Source organism: Anas platyrhynchos, chromosome 29 (assembly GCF_047663525.1).
Source record: "Anas platyrhynchos isolate ZD024472 breed Pekin duck chromosome 29, IASCAAS_PekinDuck_T2T, whole genome shotgun sequence".
Lineage (NCBI taxonomy): Eukaryota > Metazoa > Chordata > Aves > Anseriformes > Anatidae > Anas > Anas platyrhynchos.
The window spans coordinates 2,886,443-2,907,378 of record NC_092615.1 but is presented as its reverse complement, the minus strand read 5'-3'; the positions used below and the strand labels follow the sequence as shown (position 1 = coordinate 2,907,378).

At 40.3% G+C, this 20,936-nt stretch overlaps 1 protein-coding gene across 4 annotated transcripts in view; it reads left to right on the top strand.

The window, feature by feature from the left end:
• KDM4B (lysine demethylase 4B) overlaps positions 1-20,936 on the top strand; it is a 90,373-nt gene that overhangs the window by 27,661 nt on the left and 41,776 nt on the right. For all 4 annotated transcript variants that reach the window (XM_027471888.3, XM_072029090.1, XM_072029088.1 and 1 more), the window contains exons 6-8: positions 7,718-7,767; positions 10,951-11,054; positions 15,391-15,528. In XM_027471888.3, the coding sequence (XP_027327689.2) occupies positions 7,718-7,767; positions 10,951-11,054; positions 15,391-15,528 (292 nt within the window). The remainder of the gene's footprint in view (positions 1-7,717; positions 7,768-10,950; positions 11,055-15,390; positions 15,529-20,936) is intronic.

Below are 20,936 nucleotides of genomic sequence, written 5' to 3'. Positions count from 1 at the left end.
GCACAAGGGGTTTCAAAGATACCTTTCATTACTAACCAACAGATTTCTTTTGGTCTGCTGTAGGAAGCTATCTGTATTCTTCTCCAAAAGCAGCGAGCAGGAGCAAACATGTGCTGGTGCCCAGTGAAGGAGGCAGCTCTCACAAGCCAGTTGGCACAAGATAAAACATCTGTGATCTCCCCTGGTTACCTCTTTTTCTCCAGGTTTCTTGAGTTGTGCTGAGGCCTTTTTACCGTGTAAGGGCTTTGAAGCACAATCTTTGCTTCTTTTTGTGTTGGTACAGTTTCCATTATGAAAGGAACCAGTAATTAATAATCTGATTACCAGTTTAGGGAAATAAATGTGATGTGAACAGGTTCTTCAAAACAAATAACAGCGAATGGTAAGAGGATGCATATTATAGTCATTCATCTCTGTTGAATTGTATACTAATTATCTTCTTGGCCAAACTGAATGAATAAATGATTTCATAATGTTTTCCCCCAAACACCTTTTCTTAGTAAAATACCCCCTTCATACAGCTCATTCACTGCATGCAGAAGCAGACTGTGGGTTTATTTTGTGCATGTGGAAGTAGAATCACTCCAATGTGATTTGTAATTTTGTGCTTTGTGCCCGGCATTTGTTGCTGTGAAGCTTACTGGACTGTTACATTGGTAGTCTTTCCAAGACCAGATGGTTGTTCATATTTAAACTCCCTGTTTTAAAATAGTATTTAAAAATTGCATTTGAGTTCTGGAAAAATCTTACATTCTCAGTTCTAGGTTAGTTCTAGGTTAGTGAAACAATGTGAAATGTTTAATTGCCTGCTTGTCTTCTGCACGGTCTGAAGTTTTGAGTTCAGGTGCACCTCTTGAAAATTTTTATTGCTTTAGAATCAGAAATTTAAAAAGCTGCTGTCTGATGCTAGTTCTTGAAACTAATGTCTCTAATACTATTTCTAGCTCATGGTAGCTTTAAGAAGAGCCTTTTGATGAGAGGGATTTAACGACTTGTGATCGGTAACCATTGGTAATCTTCCAGCAGTCGATCCATTAGGATTCAATACAAAGTCCAGAGTGGCCTGAAATATCCTGCCTAATGTTGCTGCAGAACAAACTCAGGGGTTGTAATTGCCCAGACGTCAGCTTCTTAAGGGAAGGAGGAGGTTTCTCATCTTGGGTGTTCTGTTAAGAGCAAAATTACTTGCTACTTCTCGGTATTGTGGTTGGCAGTGGGGTTGATAATTAGACAGCTATGCTAATGGAAGAGGGATCTTATCATGTGGAATAGCCTCCACACTGAGAGCGCTCACTGTTACCTTTCTGAGCAGGTTTTGTCCTGGTTTTCTTCCTGTGCTCATTCCCATAGGGTTGCATTTGAGCAGCTGACTTCAGAGCTCATTTTTCTCTGAGCTTTAGAAGACAGGTTGATTTGGTGTGCTCGTGTGGTTGTAATCTTGTTCTGTCATTACCTATTTACTCCTTATTATGGCTTTTTGAGCAGATACTCCCAAGCCTCTGTGTTTATCTTTCTTCCTATGTGTATTTCAATAAAAATGTCATTATTTGAAATCATTGACACTGCTGGTTAAAGATACTGAATTCCATCATCTATTGTCCTGTAAAATGATCCATTAAAGATAAAACTGCAGACACTCAATAAAGGTTTTTTCCTAGGAACAAGGAGCTCTCTGATCCGTGTGCGGTCTTATCTCCGGAGCACGTGTTTGCATTCTTGATGCAGAGGAGCCACAACAGAGGGGGACAGATGAGGGGGGCCGGAGATTTTTTCCTTTCCAAATGGTGATTGTGAGAAGTGGAACTGAATACCTAAAGCAAAAATTCACTGTTGGATAACCTCAGATACCGATGAGGAGAAGAAGCAGTGTTGATTGCTGTCTCTTAACAAATTGGGAGGGAGAAAGGGATGGAGGACTGCTAAACGTGGAGGACAGTAAAGGAGAGGAAAAAGAGAGCTGGCTGAAGGGTAGGGAGCTGACAGTGCTTGCGACGAAGGAGCAATCCATTCTTGTTGTTGAAATGCCTTTTCTCCAGACAGGCTGCAAAACCAGCTTTAAGAACAGTGCAGAAAAACTTTGATTATTGCTCTGAGCTTTGTTTTGACACTGCTAGGAGATGTATTATAAATACCTTACCTTGTAAAAAAAAAAAAAAATAGGTCTTAGAAACAGGATGTGAACTTTGCAGGCGAGGAACTCCTCTGCACATAGTAGTGGCTCTTACAGCTTCTATCAGGTGATAAATATTCTTGATAGACTAAGGTTTGGTGGTTTTTTTTTTGGAAGCATTTCTGCTGTCAGGGAGGCTAAAGACGTTGAAGGTTAAGGTTCAGATTATGCATTTATGGACACACTTTATCTTACAGAGATTGAAATAATAGCTTTTTATTCTGCATGTCACCACTGAGAGTAGGCTGGCATTTGAATCTTCAGAGGGTCAATATTTTTGGCACAACTAAATCTGCTTTGAAGACAGATAACTAACCCCCAGCTTGACGCGTGGTCTTAGGCATTTTAAATGTGCTTTCGCTTTTTGTTTGCGTTCCTTATTTCAGTAATTATAGCGTGTTAAACTGTGTGGGCCCTGTTTGGCCAGACCTTGTGCAGACACTGTGAAATTAACTTTCTTACCTTCTAACAGGAATCGGGCTGAAGTGACATTTCTGAAGCTGAACCTCTGCCCGTGGTGCCCAATCCCCAGTAGAGAGCGGGCGCTTGCGGTTTAGTAATCTAGTAATTGCTTAATTGCTCCGTTTTGGCGAAGGAGAGGCCAAGCTGCTGACGTGCTCGGTGTCGTAACTATCCAAATCTGTGCGCCTGTGTCACAGCTGTAGCAAGAAAAGGGCTTGGAAGCTTTGAGGGAAGCTTGAACTAAGGGACGGGATGCTCTGGCGCTCTGCCGAAGCTAATGATAGCTTCAGGTGAGAACGGTGTCCCTTAAACCAGGAGGAACTGGTGGGGAGGGTGCGAGTGGGCTGAGGATTGCCTGAGGCAGCAGCGCTTTGTTACGGGTAAAATGTTTTAATAGCTTTTGAGACAAAATTGAACCATCCTCATCTCCAACTTTGACGAGGCAGCCTTAGGTCAGAATCTGAGCTAGCCTGGAAAGCCCCTGAAGAACATCTGATGCCGGAAAGCGGTGACATTGCAGCAGTGAATTCCCTCTTATGTCATCCTTTACTGGCTTCTGAACCAGTCCTTGTATCCCAGGATGGTCGGTGTACTCTCTTTTTTTCACTGACACACTCGTTTAATTCTTAACTCACAAGACATTTGCTTATTTATTTTCATTGTTCCCGATAATAATTCGAAGCCATTAGAGGGGAAAATTGTATTCAAAAATGCTGTTTCACACTTTATTTGTTTGATGATTTAGAGCGATAGAAAATAGCACATTTGCTGGCTTTTATAGTCTGATAATTATCCACATCCATCAAGCCATTCCAGGGGAATAAACAAAACACCAAGAAAATTACACCGTTAATGACATCCTTTATGGCAAATAGGAAGGATCTTTCGCATTAAGGATAAAAAGGGGACTGTCCGGTTAAACTTATTACTTGTTAACAAAAGCAAGCTAGCACTCGATGGGAATGATCATCTCACACGTTTGTGGCTTTGGGGCATGTACCTTCTAGACCCGTCATCCCGATGCCTGGTAATTACCATTAGAATCAGGTTTGCAGGATAGTCAAGAACTCAGAAAATTAAACGGAAATAGAGATCAGATATGCTGGAATTAGGTTTCGTGAAACAAGTTTGGAAGCTGAAAATCTTTCATGTAGAACAGTGAGTTCCATTTTCGTAGAAGTGATACTTAATCTATTTCAGGGACTTGCTCTTGTTTTAGTAGAAAGAGTAGGAAAAGGTAATTTAGAAGGATCAGTATATTACTTTCAGATTGTTGACTTCAGGGTAAGATGACATTTGAGTCATATAGCTGTAAGTTTTTTATCTTGAGGGTTTTTTTTTTTTCTGTTCTGTAAATCTTGTGTTCCCTGGGAAGGCAGCAAGACGTTATTCATGCAGTAATTCAGCAAACTGCTGCGTGGCAGCTTTTGGGGTTAAGTTTGGCCCTTTGAACCAGCCAACCAAGGTAAGGCTGAGCTGACCCTTGGGAGCAGGTACTTGAGGTGTGGTCTCTTGGTTTGTCTGCAAGCCCAATTTCTTGGAAGTTCAATGCACCTGAAGCAGTCGCTGGTTTGGCACTGTTTGCACCAGTTTAGCTCTTACTGGGGAGCCTGTACGAACCAGAAGGGACAGATATTGCACTTGAAGCAGTGGCTCAAGGTCAGCATTTTTGGCACTTTTGTTTTTTCTCTTGGCTGTTGCGGATGTTTTCTCTGAAGCAGAAGTAGCCTATAAAAAGATAGTTATTAATAAGGGCTGTTAAAATATTTATGCTGCCAGCATCACTTCTCTTTAATTTTGTGGCTGTTCGGGACGACAGAAAATCCTTGCTCCATCTTTGCTGTGGTTGGAAAGAAATATCTGCTGAAGGCTGTGTCAGAGTTAGGTCTGCTGTGCTCCTGAGTCTTACTCGGGCAGATGGATGTCATGAAACTGCTTCTGTCAACAGTGGTGAAGCATTGGGTAGTTGTCAGCCTCGTATTCCAGACACAGCCCAGTTTGAGAACCTTAATGGAGACTGTGGTCTATTTTGACCAATTGATGTAAAAGTCCCAGTGGTATTTTTCAGTGCTTTTTCTTCTCTTTTCATGTCTTTGTGGAATGCATTTATGCTATCATCTGAATGGGGCAGGAAAGGGAAGCAGTTCTACATGTGCTTTTCTTTTTTCTTTTCCTTTTTAAGATATTTGATAGGATGGTTTTGTTTCTGGTGTTTATCCAGAGCAAACTTATTTCTCTTAGTGTTAGGGCTGGGGTACTAAAGGAAAAAGAACCCTACTATTTGATGAAAAAAACCCTTGAAGTGTTCGAAGTGATGCGTATAGAAAAAGAAGTAATTGGCTATGCATTACCATGCGTAATCTTGGCAGCTGTCTCTGGAATTAAAGATATTTTGCTGTTGATCTGAACCCCAACCTGTGGGTGCAAGAAGGACGGTAAGAAATCGTCTCCAGTGACAGTGCTTTGTCAGTTCCCTCTGTCAAGTATTTTGTTCCTAATAAGTGCCTGGCCGTTTTTCATAGTGAAAGCGGGAGGATGCTACCATAAGGTCTTACACAAAAGGCAGCCCTTCGTGGATGCTTATATGCTCAATTACAATACTCCTTTGATTGCAGCAATTTCGAATCTTTCCATGTCACCTCCATTGTTATTCTACCTTGTAATCAATCATTTTATGTCTGATCATATACAGCTAGCTAGCTCAATCTGTGCAATGCTTGCAGAAGCCTTCTGTTTCTATTACTGGTTTTAAATAGCAGCCCAAATTCTTTATTGCCTATCTTTATGGAAATCGGTCAGATTTGTGAGTGCAACTTAACGCAGAATTTGACCTACTCTTAATTCTCTTCTGCAGTTAACTTTGTGAGTTTCTAAGAATACATTTATAAGGATGTATAGACTGTTTCCTAAAAGACTTGGTCCAAACAAAGAAGTTAATTTATAAAATTGGAGTCAGCTATTACCGAGAGGCTGTTCTGTGGTAGGGTGTTCTGATTTGTATATTATTATTCCATATAGTTCTTGTTTATAAGCTGGAAATTCCTCCTTTCTTGCTGGTTTCTATCCAGGCAAGTCCTTTTTCTTTGTTTCTCCCTGGACTGCTCTCCAAAGCTCAGCTTGGCTTTTTGCGGTCTGCAGTTTCAGATAGCACAATAACCATGTTCCAATATATTAAACTTTTAACATCCTCAAGATTCAATTAATCTTATCTTTACAACTCCCAATTACAGACACTAATTAAGTGAAGGTTGCATTGTAGACTGGGGATATTACATTAATCATCAGCAGCCTTGTAGCCATAAATTAGTTCTTTCCCAATCCTTCAGCATTTTTCCCAGAAGAAATGGAAGGTCTCATTTCCCTGTTTTAAGGGACATTAATCCCACAAAGGAGCTTTGGATCGGGATTAGTTTTATCACATTTATGTAAGTGATGAATGGTCTTTGTAAAATGGAAGTTACTAGCTTTGTCCCAGACAAACGAAATTGAATTGTTTGACAATTATGCAATTTAAGGCACTGTTAAACTTTGGTCAGAGGACATTGGGAGCCCTTTTCTATGTTTATTATTTTATAAGATTAGGTGCTACATAGTGTTTTCCCTTAGATTTTTTTTAAGCCATCAGTTTAAATCGGCTTAATGTCTAAATCTTTCTTGAAGCATCCTATGTATGATTTCTTTCCTTGGTTATCCTTTCTAACCTGCTAGATCACAAAAGGTAAATTTTTGTTTGTGGACAAAAGCAATATGCGATATGACTCCTTTCTTTCTCCTCACTTTGTAAATAAACTTTTAAGTTGAAAATTGAGAAGCTGAGCAAGGGGACGGGCTGAAAGCCCTTAAAACTTTGAGAGATGCTATCATTAGTAGAGCAATACTCTTTAGCTGTTGTTGAGATCATGCAGTTGCCTGCTTACAATATCCTGTTTTCAACTTGTTATAATGAGACGTGATGGTTTTGACAACTTTATTGAAAATAACAAAAATAACTCATTTTTTATTATTCACGTCGTGCAGAAGTTATAGCTAGTAATAAATGTAATTCTCACATATAAATTTTCAAAATTCTCTCTTACTGTTACAAAAATGAGTATGAGAGCCATGTTTAATTTGATGCAGTGTGTAAACAACAGTTTAAAAAATTCCACTGACATTATTTTTGTCATCTTTTTAAACATGTTTAAGTATATCACGGTATTCAGTTACCTCGTAGCCTGAATATATAAAATCTTGACACCTGAATTTTGCTTCTGTGAATAACTTCATATAACTTCGTATAACTTCAGAGCAGTAAGCTAACTAAGAACTTTTGGGAGGCAGAGGGGGAACACATCTGAAACTTTTTGCACTCTTTCTACATCAGTCATACAAAGCTTTCTTTAAAATGTTCAGAAGTTGTTCCCCATATGCTTTAATGCTGTTTTCCTCACAAGATCTTGCTTTTTCCATTCACCTCTTCAAGAAAATTACCCAAAAGTTGAATTCTGTTCCTCTCACGTCAGACAACACAATTCAGCACATAGACATTGACTGCTGTTATGAATAGTATGTACTTTTCTGAATGAAACCTAAAAGATTTGCATTTTTCTTTGAAAAATGTTTATCTTCATTTCCTGTAGGTATGGCAATACACACAGACCCTCCCTCACACCTTCTCAGCCTCTCTGAAATGTCTTACTTGTTAATCTTTAGCACAGCCTTATGGTTTTATTTTGCAGCTGTCTTTTCCTGTGGAAACCAAGCCTGCTGTTCCCTGTGCTGAATTATTTCTGTTGTATCATCACTTTGTCACCTCAGTTATCCCTCTACCTTATGAAGTCCTGTGATTGTGTTTTAAACAATCACAGACAAATATCTCGCCTCGTGTAACGTGTCTGAGGGCTTTGATGGGAATACTGGCTTTCCCCCATGTGTTATACTCATGTTGATACCTTCCAGACCTCGAAATTTTTGGTTATGTTTCCAGACGTTAATTGTACTTGTGCTGTGCTGATAGTTATTACCATGGTTGTTTTTAGCCCATTTTTACTTCACTGTTTTTAGGTTGCGGTATGATTTTTTTGTTCTTCTCTGACTTTCCCCTAGGTATGCCATTCCTCCAGAACACGGCAAGAGGTTGGAACGCCTGGCAAAAGGTAAGTTTAGCTTTTTCCCATCTTAATGCTGCTTGGACAAATATACAGGTATCTTCCTAGTGAAAATTAAAGCATCCTAGAGGAGAATCCTACCCTTAATTTTCAAACGGGTTTACAAAGAATTGATTTTGAACTGACAACTATAATTTACTATTGCAAGAGCTGCTTGATGAACCCGCATTGGTATAATAGTTTCAGGGGCAGAAAGCTTGTCATCTTGTCAGAAGTGCTGTGAACATTTCCTACCAGTGCAACTGTTTTCTCAAAGCCTCAGACTTCTGACACGCTATGGCCCTAACTAAAATTGATGGAAAAAAACTTGATTTTTGAGGCAGTAAGACCATGTGTGGGAAATGGATTTAATAAGAGATGCATTGTGCATCTCCATGTGTAACAGGAGGTTTGTGGCAGTGACTTGAGAACTCTTGCTCCGGTTCTGCGGCGTGTGGCCTTTGGGGTCTTTGTGATAATTTCCCCCCATTACACACATTCTGCTGGGAAACAGTGTGATATAAGCCATTCTTTCTCACTACTCTGTCAATGTTACATATACAGCACTGGCATTGATTACTTTTGATCTTAACTAGGCACGTGCCTACAAATGCAGCAACAGCATTCATGGAGAACAGCTAGGGGAGTTCTTGCTTCCCCGTGTGATGATGCATAGTGTTTGGCGGCTTGCCTTTTATTCCAGCCTCGTCCCTCTTTGTCTTCTTAGTACAATAAAGTCCATCTCAGAAAGCCGGGCTAGCTTGAGCTGTGATAAACTTCCACCTCTCACCAGGCTGGCTGTAATTTTTGGCTTTACAAAGTGACAGCCTCAGCTGCCGAAAACCCTGCGTGCGTGTTGTTGCCTGAGTACCTGCCAAGGTCATCCTGCAAGCTGCCTCCTGCCCTTGGTGAGAACGGCGAGCACAGACATCAGTGTTCTGGTGTGGGCACTTCTGATTTCCAGTTGGTAATGGTGGAAGCTTCAGGAAAGATGACTGACTGCAAAAACACATATTTTTATTTGTTGATGTTGTGTTTGTGCTTTGTTGCTATTTTTGTGTACTTGCAAATGTTCTGAGTGCTGCCCAGCTAAAAAAAGCTGCTGTCCCAGAATAATTAACTCAAAATCTACACGTTTCATCTTCGATGAGGCATGCTTTAATAATTTAAATCTGTTGTTGAAGATAATGCTGCAAAGGCACTGCTGTACTAAGGCAGGAAGATCTGGAAGTCTGCATGTATTCTGATGCAAAATAATAATAATATCGGTAAAGTAGGTATTCATAGGAATGGTGTTTCTTGCTGACTGTCATTATAGAGATTGTTTTTCACTTGAATAAAAAAGGGGAGAGCGCTGAAGGGATCAGTTGATAGTGTAGGATAAATATAGAATAAATAGGTATAAATTTCCTAGGGCATGGTTGTATTGTCTCTAATGCAGGGGAAAACAATATCCCTAAATATTACTAATATTAAAAATTGTTGCTCAGGAAAAGTTGTATTTCAAAGTTACTTCGGGTCTGCAGAGTTCTGTTTAATCATTTGTCAGGTTTTATGGAAGCTACTGTTTCATCTATTAGAAAGTTAATAAATCTAGATGACTCGTGTTCTGTAGAATCTGAAATATCACACCAAAGTCTGACACAGTAATATTAAGACTCTTGCTGTTTGTAACTTCATTTTACTGATGATCAGTTTTGGAAGCACAGTGATGGCTGGCAATAAACCGGACACAAATTATCAATGATTTATTTTATGCTGGTTGTTGCCTTATGGAAGTTGGGATGAGTAATGCTTTAAAACTACAATGAAGCCGCATTACTGCTTGGGCATCCTCCCTGTCCTGTGCATCAGTGGTCTATGCTATGAAGAGGTTCACTATGGAGAGATGAGTGTGCAATTAATATGGAAAATGAATAGCTGAGCTGTAAATGGGCTCACTGGGAGAGTTGTGGAGCCCATGGAGAAAATGTTAATGTGTTGCCATGTTATTGGTGCTAATCACTTAAAATGTGCTTCTTTATTAGTGGCTTTAATGAGAGCCACTTAAACTGTGCATTAAAAAGAGGAAGTGCAGAGAAGGATGACAGACTGGGTAGTAGACAGTCATAATTGTAATTGAAATGCTTTTAGGACAAAAACATAAGAAAACTTGGAATCCAGCAATCCTTTTTTCACTTTCTGAAGCCCCTTCCATTATGTCCCATCAATTAGTTTTGCTTCCAGAGCTTGGTTGCCTTTTTTTTTTTTTTTTCTTTCTTTCTCCTAAATGGTGGTGTTTTTTTAATCCCTATAAACACATAATTTGTTGATTGAATCACCCGCACACATGGTCTTGAACACAGTGCTTTTACATCGGTCTTGCTGATGTTTTGGGGAAGGCAGTACTGACATCAAGAGTTTTGTTTGCTTTTTACCCTACTCTTAATTATTTGTGGTTTGTTTTAATGACTTGGTGTGGATCTTGTGGCTCTGGTTGAACTTGCACTTCGTATTGTTGAGATGCTGAGTCAGATCACGCTGGCTCTGCCAGACTTACGAGTGACTGCCGTGGCTCATGAATAAGTTTCCCTTTTTCCACTACCTTGTAGTGGATTTGTTTTGTTTTGTTTCTTTCTTTTGACTGCATATTAACATCTGCATGCTTATTTTTTTTTTCCCTTTAGGCTGGTATGTAGGGCAGATCGTTCTGGAATCGTTTGATAACAGTTGTGTTACTTTCCCAGGAATAATATAGCTGCCCATCAAAGAAGGTATAAAAAGGACATATCAGTATGGAGTAGATGGTGCATGCTTGTCAATTTTTCCTTGTCCATATTCAGAAAAAGGGTGGCTCAGACTCTAGCCCAAACGTGAGACAGCCAGGTTCTGTTTCTTAATTTGTTAGGATTTTGCTGAAACTCTGGCCAAGTTGCTTATGCCCAAATATGTATGATTTACAACCTAACTCTCAACTTGAATGGGATTAACACTTATGTGCATCAACGTGCAATTTTTTTTCCCCACAAGATTTATGTGGTATTTTAAACAGCGAGGCATGTGCTAACTACTGACATCTTGAGTCGTATGCCTATTGTTTTTATCTATCTGAAGTATTTAGGCAGGTTTTCATTTTGTCATCTTATCTCTGATTAAATAATGATTGGATATAACACTCCAGAACTGATAGTCCTCTTTGTAATGTCTCCACAGGATTTTTTCCTGGAAGCTCTCAGGGATGCGACGCTTTCCTCCGTCACAAGATGACCCTCATTTCGCCCTCAATCTTGAAGAAGTACGGCATTCCTTTTGACCGGGTATGTACCAAAAAGATACTTTGGAGATGCTGGTAAGCTGCTGAGTTGTGCAAACCACAACCCCCCTCTTTTAAGGAAACAATTCATTGCAAGCCCCCGGGGAGCAATTTGCTTAATTTCTGAATGCATTATTATGCTAAATGTGTCATATCAGTTTAAACCAGCTGGATACCTGTAAATGAGGATTTGTGGTTTGTCTAGGACATGCTTTGTGAAGTACCTCCTATTCATAAAACCTTTCACAAGAGCTAACTTAAAGATTGTAACTTCGTCACTTACGGAGCTTCTCCAGGTAGACAGGGCTAAACTCTAATTCAGGTGCAATGGCTTATCAATAGGCTGCATAACTCACAGCTAATTCTTGAACGCAAGTTTATTTTTTTTTCTCCTGGATCCAGTATGAATCAAAAGCTGGAGTTAGACGTACTGGTTCTCTGTTGTACAAGCCTTCTGTCTACACAGAGCCAGTAAGGATCCATGTATCTTTTAAGTCGTCTTATTTGAAATGCTGGGTCATGTTTATTTGGCATGATCGCTTTAATATGCTTATTCTCAAAGTCTCTGGACAAGAAGTAAATCTCCTCAGCCAAGCATGCTTACCACGGATTTCATATCTGTGCAGAATCAATCAAGCAGCTACTGCTTCTGCGTGTTACCAGCGCATGGAGCTCTTGTCCTGCCAGGGAGGTTAAGACAATGTGTTAGGGTATGATCCTGTCTGGGTGTGGGAAAGGGAATTGAGTTGGAGATGCTGTGATTCTTAACTCTGGTGCGTTAAGAATCAAACTGAATCAACCTCAACGCTCTTGCATCATCAGCATTCTAGATATTTTATGCCCTTCTTTTTCTAAGTAAGAACTCTTGAGCTCTGATCAGTTTTAAGCATGGTCTTGCTAGAGTTAGTCCACCTGAGACAAAGTATGGCGCCTATTTGATGAGCCTAGTGATTCTTTGAGATGGAGGTAAAAGATCTTGGCTTTTTTATAGCATAAAAACCATGAATTCATTCAATTTACTGCTCCAGGGACTGTTTCATTTTTCCTGGTGGAAGGCTGTGATGAATGAAATTTGAAGTGTGATCATCTGGCTTGTCAGATGAGCTTGCTGTCAGTGCAGGGGAGACTTGCGTGAAGCAATGTGTGGTGCTTACGGTTCGACATCAGTGGCTGGCTAGACTTGGCCTAGTTTGCACACGATGGTCGATATTAAATTGTTCTTACAGATCAACAAACCATTTTTCTTGTAATTCTATCTGTGAAACTCAAATCCCAAGCGTGAAAATATTGATATCTGCTACATACGGTTGAAAATAATAATGAAAATATCTAATCGTGGGATCTGATTGTTGATTTTTTTTTTGGTAAGGATTTTAATTCTACAAATTTCAGGAAAGTAGCTGGGCAGATTGGAATGTGAGTGGCATCTCAGTGCATAGATGCCCCTCGATGGAGATGATGGAGGCTCAAAGATGTCTATTCCAACCATACTCACGAAAGAGTACAAAACCTGTAGTCAGTGTGATCTGAAAAGTCTGTCCGACCTTATCTTTATTGGCCTAAACATCACATAAAGAAATTCTTCTTATGCTTTTCTGCTGCAGTATCAGTTGAATGCTGTGTCTTGCTGCTATTAATGGTATTTTTCTTACAGCTTCTGGTTAAAACAGCTTCATAAATGGTGCCAGAACACGTTGAACAGAGCCTAACAAGGGGTCACGGGGTCACTGCTTATCTAAAGAAGCTGAAAATAACAATGATTAAAAAGTACCTGTTGGTGCAACCTAGGCATTGGAAGTGCAGTCTGTGGTGCAGCCCCCTGCTGGCATCCCATCCTGTGGAATGGAACAGAACAGGAAACAGGATTTAATTTCTGCCGTGCCATTCGGGTGGCGTGTTTGGGCAGTGCTCTTGTGTCTGCAGGGGGTCAGAACAGGAAGGAAATTTTTGTCAGACTTCAAAAGTTGAAATGTTGTAGGTGGGCAGAGTTTGCTCCGGAGTGATACATCTTTGTGTTTGCTTTTCCATGTTTTTGTGGAAAGTGGCATTGACTGGTAATTGTTAAGTGGTTTCTGATCAATAACCATGCAAGAGGAGCAAAAGAGTTCATAAAAAAGTCAGTAAAGGAAAGCTTTCCTTCCAAGCATATCCCAAGTCAGCTTTACTGTTCTGTATGGTGATAGGCATGGGGTGTGAAGTGCTTTAAATAAAGAAATTTCTAATTTGTTGCTTGGTAAAAAGCCTTCTCCCACTCAGCTAGGCTTCCTGCTCTGAATCTTTTGATTTGCGACGTGAAGGTTTTTTACAGATTCACGTCTGGTGTCTCCTTCATGCTGATTATATGTAGAACCTTTAAAATGCGTGCTACCTGAATGCCAAGAATCTGATTTTTATCTGTTTCTTTCTTTTTTCCCCCCCAAAAATAGGAGAGGCTAGTGCATGTCAAAGCCAAGCTTTATATTTTAAAGGAAGGGGGATTATTAACATCTTACCTAAAGAAATATAATTCCTAATCCTGATTTACAGAGCGCGGGGTGAAAATGTGTATTTGTGATAGATTCTCTCAACTCTCTGGCAGCCGCTGGTTGTTTTTAAATGTGAAGAGGAGGAGGAGATCTCTTAAGGCAGAGCAGCCTGTATCTGAATAACCCCTGTCCTGAAATAGTAGCTTTTGAAGGAGGATCGCTATTATTCAGAGACAGGGAATGTGTGCCATTTTTCTTTAGAAACAGAGATAGGATCCCTTCATCTAAATTCTTGGCAGACTTCAATGAAGTGAATAAGCACACATTTATAAATCTCTATAATGGTATTTACTTCTGGAAAAAAAGAAGCAGATCAATACTAGGGCTTTTTAATAATTAAAAATGTGTATTTCTGTAATCTCCTATTGATTTCTCCATTTATTCTTCAAGAGCTTGCAGAAGTCAGTAAATTTAGGGCTTTCTCCATGAGTGGCAGTTTGTGCTGGCTTTCTTTCAATAGTTATTACTTTTCTGCATGGCCTATCCATCATCTCGAGTGCTTTCTAATTTATTGTAGGGATAATGTTGACAGCAGTGACATGGAGGACATACACTGCGGGCTTGAAATGAAGACACCAGGATGTAGATTTCGTGACAGAAACATAATCTTTCCGTCTTCTGAAGTTAGCAATCTACCGCTCTGCTTTGATTTATGGAGGGGGCTGGATGGGGAACGCGCCGTGCAGCTGGCTGCAGACCGGACTTCGGCACCTCTCATCCAGAAGCTTCTTGTGTTGTCATATGAGCTTTTCTTTTCTATTTTTTATTTTTTTTTATGCTGCTAATGTTCATAGAATTAGCAGGTTTAGGTGTTTGATCAGTGTAGTGGGTAAATATTTTAATTTCTGCTCATATTTTCTATGTGGACCGATCCTTGTGTTTTTAGGTCTAAGGTCTTCAAAACCTCTGTAGGCTCCGAACTGCTGTGTTGTTGGGAATAATCCAGCAGCGTCATGTGGCTGTTATGAAAGCCTGGTCAGCACTTCTGGTTTAGAAAGACAGGGGAAGGACAAATTTTGCCTCTTTTCTGTCTGTTGAAGGGAGATGCTATCATACATTTTGGTAAGCTGGCGAGCTGGCCCGGGAGGATTGCTCAAAGCGTGCTGTGCTGCTGCCAGTTGTTCTTAAAATGTGTGCTAGTGCTTAATTACCTTTCTATCTTCCCCGATGTCTCCTCTTTGTAGGTTTTTAAAAGGTGATTTTCTAAAAGTGTTGGGAATTGATTGGCTTCTGATTACAGCTGTAATCTGCAGTTTTCAATCTTTTTGCTTATTGTTTTAATTTTATGTGAGTAGACAAATGGTGAGCTGTAATTTTTAGGTTGTTTGACTAATGGGTGAACAAATGGGAATAAGAATGATAAATATGAGTGAGGAAATAAATACAGTGAAAAGTAGCATGTATTTCAACGGGACACTGCAACGCAGAGTGGATGTTTAGGTGGGAAATCCAATTTCCTTGTCTCAACTAGCAAGGAGTATGAAGATGGGTTTGGACGTAACATAAGCTGAAGTGATGACCATCAAAAGATTTGCTGATCTTCTGAACTGCTGGATCGTTTCTCTAACTTTGACTCAAAAGAGTTCAGGTCTTGTGACGGCTTCCATCCTTTGTACTGTCGTTTTTCATGAGTAGAATTACTTTGGTATTTCTGCTGTTAACAAGAAGTTCCAGGTTTAGCCAAGAGTTGGCAGTGACTCTTCTGCCTCCCCTCCAGTTGAGAGAGAGAGAGATTTAACCAGAGAGATTTAACTCTGTTCTCAAACTGCTATTTCAACTGATCCGTGGGCTATGTCTTCCTTTTTTGTTTTTTAGATCACCCAGGAAGCTGGAGAGTTCATGATTACCTTTCCTTACGGTTACCATGCTGGCTTCAATCACGGTTTCAACTGTGCTGAGTCTACCAACTTTGCCACTTTGCGGTGGATCGACTACGGAAAAATGGCAACTCAAGTAGGTGTCTGTTTGGATAAGGGATTACTTATGACCACCAGCTCATGAAATAATTGATTGAGTGGGGGACTTGTCCTTTTGACCAAAACTGAAATTGTTTTGAGCATATACTCTTTCATTGTTCCATGTTGTTGTTTTGTTCTTGTTAATAATTCATGTCATTTTAAGGGCATAGTAATTCTTGAGTGCTGAATGTACATCCACCTTGTGGAGAGGTTGTTTGGAAACTAATAAGTTTGGATTAGTTTTCTGAATTATCCCAACTGTATTTCACAATGAATAAGGTGACTGATATGACTGAATACAATTCATTAGGCACATGCCGAAGGAGAAGGAATAAGCTGGAGACATCTTAAACTTTCATATGAATATAGCAATAACCTCCTGAAAATATTTGAATTTCTCTACCATCAGCACGGTACAAAAGGGCTGAGTCATGTCTGAGGAGGAGAATCATGCTGGAATGGCTGTGTATGGCTATTTCACGAGGACAAATTTCTTGTATGTTTTTGTTACTTTTGACAGTTCCGAGGGCACTGGCAGTTTTTCATGAAAGAATGCATACTGCGTTCTCTGGTTTTTAAATGTGAATTATTAGCAGCTATGGGCATATATTTCAAACTGATTAATATGGTTTTTCTTTTTTTTGAAAGTCTGCCTTAAATGGGTTGTTTTTAATGCATTGATGTCTTTGGTACATTAGATGTGATGCAGTGCAGCATAACTGGTTCAATAAAATCTGTGAATTTTTAAATTAGGGATCAGTTCCACACAGTCTTTGGGGAAAGGATAAATGATTGCCATGGGGTAGCAGTGTAAAATTGCCTCAGATGTTCCTTTCCAGAAAGGCAGACTTAGATTTCACTCTAGAATAGCATTTATATCATCTCCTTCACTTATTTTTCTTCTATCAACTCGGCGTGACTCTGCAGGTTTCATAATGCATCCTAATGCTTTGTTCTGGGCAAAACCAACTCCACTGAAAATGGGCTGCAAGTGCATCTGTGCCTCAATCTGTGGAACACTGTAATGATGCCCATTTTTCCTTTACCAGGGTTTATATTCTAAGAAAGGTAGATGATTACTGAATGTAGTCACTCTCTTCTCCGCTTTGGGATCCTAGGCTCGTTGAAAATGCTGTCTTTAACCCTTCACCTTTGTGCTGTAATGCCTTCCGCCACATTCGGCCCAAGCTGAAACTTTCCACGCATAATTATATTCAGAAGTGATCATTGCTGTGTGTTAATTAGCCTGAGTGGTTGCTTTGTGATTAATGCCAGTCACTCCTTCCTGCTTCTCGAAGCTAGTGCTGTTTCTGGCACTGCAGACAGTGAGGGATCTTGTAGAATCATGAAAAAAGCCATGCTGTTTCTTCCTAGTTTTCCTTTTTAATTAGTGAGCATCATTAAGGCAACTAGGAAAGGAAGATGGTTGTTACCCCACAGGAGCCTTTTTTTCCTGCTTTTTTCCATCTCTTGGTATTTATATCCTCAGCAACTGCAGGCAGGCAGTCCTTGACTATCAAACATCGCAATGCTCAGTGTCCAAGCAGCTTATCCACAGAAAGCAAGTTTAGCCCTTTGGGTTACTGAAAGGTGAAGTGTCTGTCTTGTTTAGTTTTTCAGTAATATTCAGCCCACAGTTTCAAGGAGTCTGCTGTTAGCCAACGAGTTAGGCACCCAAGCACTCTCCTTGTCTAAAATAAACAAATAGATTTTATTATTTCATTTCTGAAACCACAGTGGTGTAAAAGCATCTAACGTTAGGCATGCTAGTGGCTGTGCCATGAAGTATAAAATACCCACATTCACTGTGCCAGCCAGGTCATACCTCTGAATTGCTAGAAGATTCAGAGTGCAACTGAAATGATTCTCAGAACAGGAAAATCCTCATACCTAAAAGTCACGTACTTGTTCCTGCTGTCCCCTGACAGTGTTCCAGGATATGAATCCAGGGTTGGTGTTTGTAATCTTTTTGGAGTCCTTCGAGGCAGTAAAGCAGACATTGTGGCAGTAGCTGTGGGGTCTGAGACCATGTGGAGATGGACTGGGAGTTGTCTGTTTGAATTTGTTCTGGAGCTGGAGATGGTAAGAAAAACCTAGAACCGCGAGAGGCCTCAAATTGGCATTAAGTGTCTTACAGTCAAAAATGGCCAAGCAAACTTGGTTTAGAAATGTTAAAAAAAAAAAAAAAATCAAGTTAGTTTGTTGTGACCTTGTCTGCCAGGCTTGTCTGTAGCAAATGGTCGTGGTTATACACCCCAGAAAATGGGGTTTATCGGGGAAGTTCTGACAGACCCTTAACTACAGCAGTGCCAGCAGGCACCACTCTAATATTAAAAGCAATTTTGGGTTCAGCCATGTGTTCACAAACAAGTGACATTTGGGAAGTGCAGTTTTAGATTGAGCCTCCATGCTTACATTGTTAAGCAGCGTAGCGTGAAATTACTGAACAAGCAGCATAGAGAGCTCTGAGCAAATCTAGGGAGAGAAAGTTGAAGTGTGGAAGGAGATGCCCAATTTATTTCCATTGCACTTGCTGACACTTGTCTGTTCAGAGATTTCCATTTAATATTACCTAAACCACACATTGCATACATGTTAATTAACCCTTTGATACCTTACTATCAGGCTCCAGATGAGGTATGAATGCTGTTACACAGTGAGGGCAAAAGGTTTATTTAAATCCCATTTTAAGTTAAACAGGAACTTTAATGGAACATCAGCTGACTCTCTACACCCCACCTGCCTGCACATTTAAGAAGAGAATTCAGGGAGAGAGACATCCAGGAGTGCAATTTTTGGTTAACTGCTGCAGCTTTGCTAAATTTAGAAATGGCTATATTGATTTCTGTGCTGTCAGGCACAAATCGATTATATTTGCCTACAGCAGAGCAGGTTTTTCTTCGTGTCATATGGTCATTTTTTAACATTCTTAGAAACTCTTGAGTAGGTGACACTCCATAAGCCCGTAGTGTTACTGCAGTGAAACCAGGTGGCTGTAAAGTGATTCTTCTTCTCTCCTTGTCCTGCCAGTACTCGTGAGATTGGTGACAAGGTAAGGTTCAAAATTAGACAGTTTTAACGTTCTTCTGGGCGTTATCCTGGGGATTATATTTGAATTCTGCTTTTTTCAGAGCTATGAATAGAGTGAGACGTGTCAATGGCATAGAGTAAGAGACAGGAAGGTAATGGCTTACCTCCAAAAACCATAGATAGAACCATGCTAATTGCCTGCCAAACAGATGAAATGTTCTGCTAACCACCATGGAACCTGCCTAGGCTGTAAAAATACATGACGAATGCAGCAAAGTTTAAAGATCAGCTTCTTAGACACCGTTTCTGCTCGAATTGTAGAACAAGCACCAGCACTGGCAAAAAACGAAATGGCTGCGGAGTTGTGTAGGAAACGGATAGTTGGTAGGTGTGCTTGTATTTGTGTAAGCTCGTAACCAGGCTCAACAGATGCTTAAAAATGCCATTGGAAATTGGCTTGGAGAACCCTTGGGTGAAGAAATCAGCTGTCTGGTTCAGAACCTAGTGGGGAGGTTGTGGAGTCTCTTTCAGAACTGTGCAGAAGATGCCATAAAGGAACTGGACGGGTGTTCGTCTGCCTACAGTGGTCATGGGGATGTTCCTTCTGGGCTTCACGTGTTTAGATGCAAGTTGTAACCATCTCTGACAATAATCTCTTACCATTTACTGTCTTCATCTATCAGGTGTCTCCTCTGTGTTTAGCCTGCCCCAAGCTCAGGTGGGAAATCTGAGAAATGAAGGCTTTTGGCACATTGGTTGCCACAAGTGTTCAGCAGAATTCTCAGGTTTCTTTCCTTGTGCTTGCCCTGGTTTTGTTTCAGCTTTTTATTTATAGCAGCTGTTTGCTTCTGAAGTCTGACTTGCTGATCTGTGTGGTGAGTGCTTCTCTAGCCTCAGTGCTGGTATGTGGTGGACAAAATTCCTGTCACTGCTGGTGATATATTTAAATCCTCAGGACTGGTTGCTTCCACTTCTTAGAAAATGTCAATCTCCTTCGATTCAGAGGAAGGCTTTAACACTCTCCTTTACCTCAGGTCTCTGATTACGTGGTGCTGTACCACCGGGAAATAGACATCTTGCCTGCAGCTGGACATTGTGCCCAGAAGTATAAGAATTAACAGCTCTTTAACTGTTACCTCATTTACTGTCATTGTAAATGTCTCCCACCAGTCCTCAAGGAACCTTCTGTTGCAGCCGGCTTCTTTCCAGTCAAGGTGACTGACTTTAAGACCAACCACAGTTCCTGCTTTGCTTAATCTGTGCAGAAAGCAGCAGCTAAATATTACATCTGTCAGCTACTCTACAGGTGGGAGGGAGACCTTCAGTTAATCTTGGGGCTCCCGTAGGTCATCCTGGAGTGCAGTCATCACTAGGTCTCTCCAAATATTTAATGGTAATTCATTTCAGCATTCTTTGTTAAAATGTGGAGATCAAACTTTAGCAGGAGATGTCCTTTTTAAGATACGGCCCTATCTGGCTAACATCAGCAGCGGGATGTTGTAATGGGTCAAGTACGAAGAGATTCAGAAAAAGGAGTTAAAGGGTTTTTCAAGGAGTTACAGATAGTGGCACAATGTCAAGGGTCAGCTGTAATCTGTAATCTGAACACTCTGCTTTAGGCCTTCGTATTATCAATTAAATAATGCAGTTGAATGGGGATGGTTTTATTTTCGTATGCTGTAGTTAATGTTTACCTGCACAGGCAGAGCCTGGAAATTACAGAGAAACACTTTCCTTTGTACTCGGTAGTTGGTGATCTTCAGTCGTTTGTCTACCATTAATTTTTTTTGTTGAAAAAGGCCTGATGAATGAAAGGCAGTGAATGATCGTTTTCATTCCCTACCATTAGGTTTGGGTTTGTTCAGTGTGCTTTGTGTTTGTGGTGTGGTTTTGTTGTTGTTATTTATTTTTTTTCCCCTCTATATGAGCCTGCAGTTGCTTTCTGCATTGTTTTTTTGTTCAGTTTGTATCTGAAAACTCCTGGATGCAACCATTGATAGGCTGAGGGTGGTCTTAGCAGCGTATTTGACTAACCAACCCTTTCAACGGCAACTGGTTTAGTAAAGTGTCCTTCTTGAAGTCGAGGCGGCCTATAAGTCTCCTCTGGTTTGAAAAGCCACTTTCAGAGCATACAATTTTATAAGAAATTCAAGTGCGTCTCCCAGGTCGGCTTTTCTATTTTTTTTTTTTACAAACTGGACTGGAAATAAGTGGGTGGGAGGGGAACAATTTCTAGCTCTTCCCTTTATATTACTAGCAGACACTCCTGGATGATAGCGGCTGCGTTACCATCGGTTGACATTTTCATACCTTCATTTTATCTCTTATTTACCCAGAGATAGTGCTGGAATTATCTCTCTCAGTACAAAATGG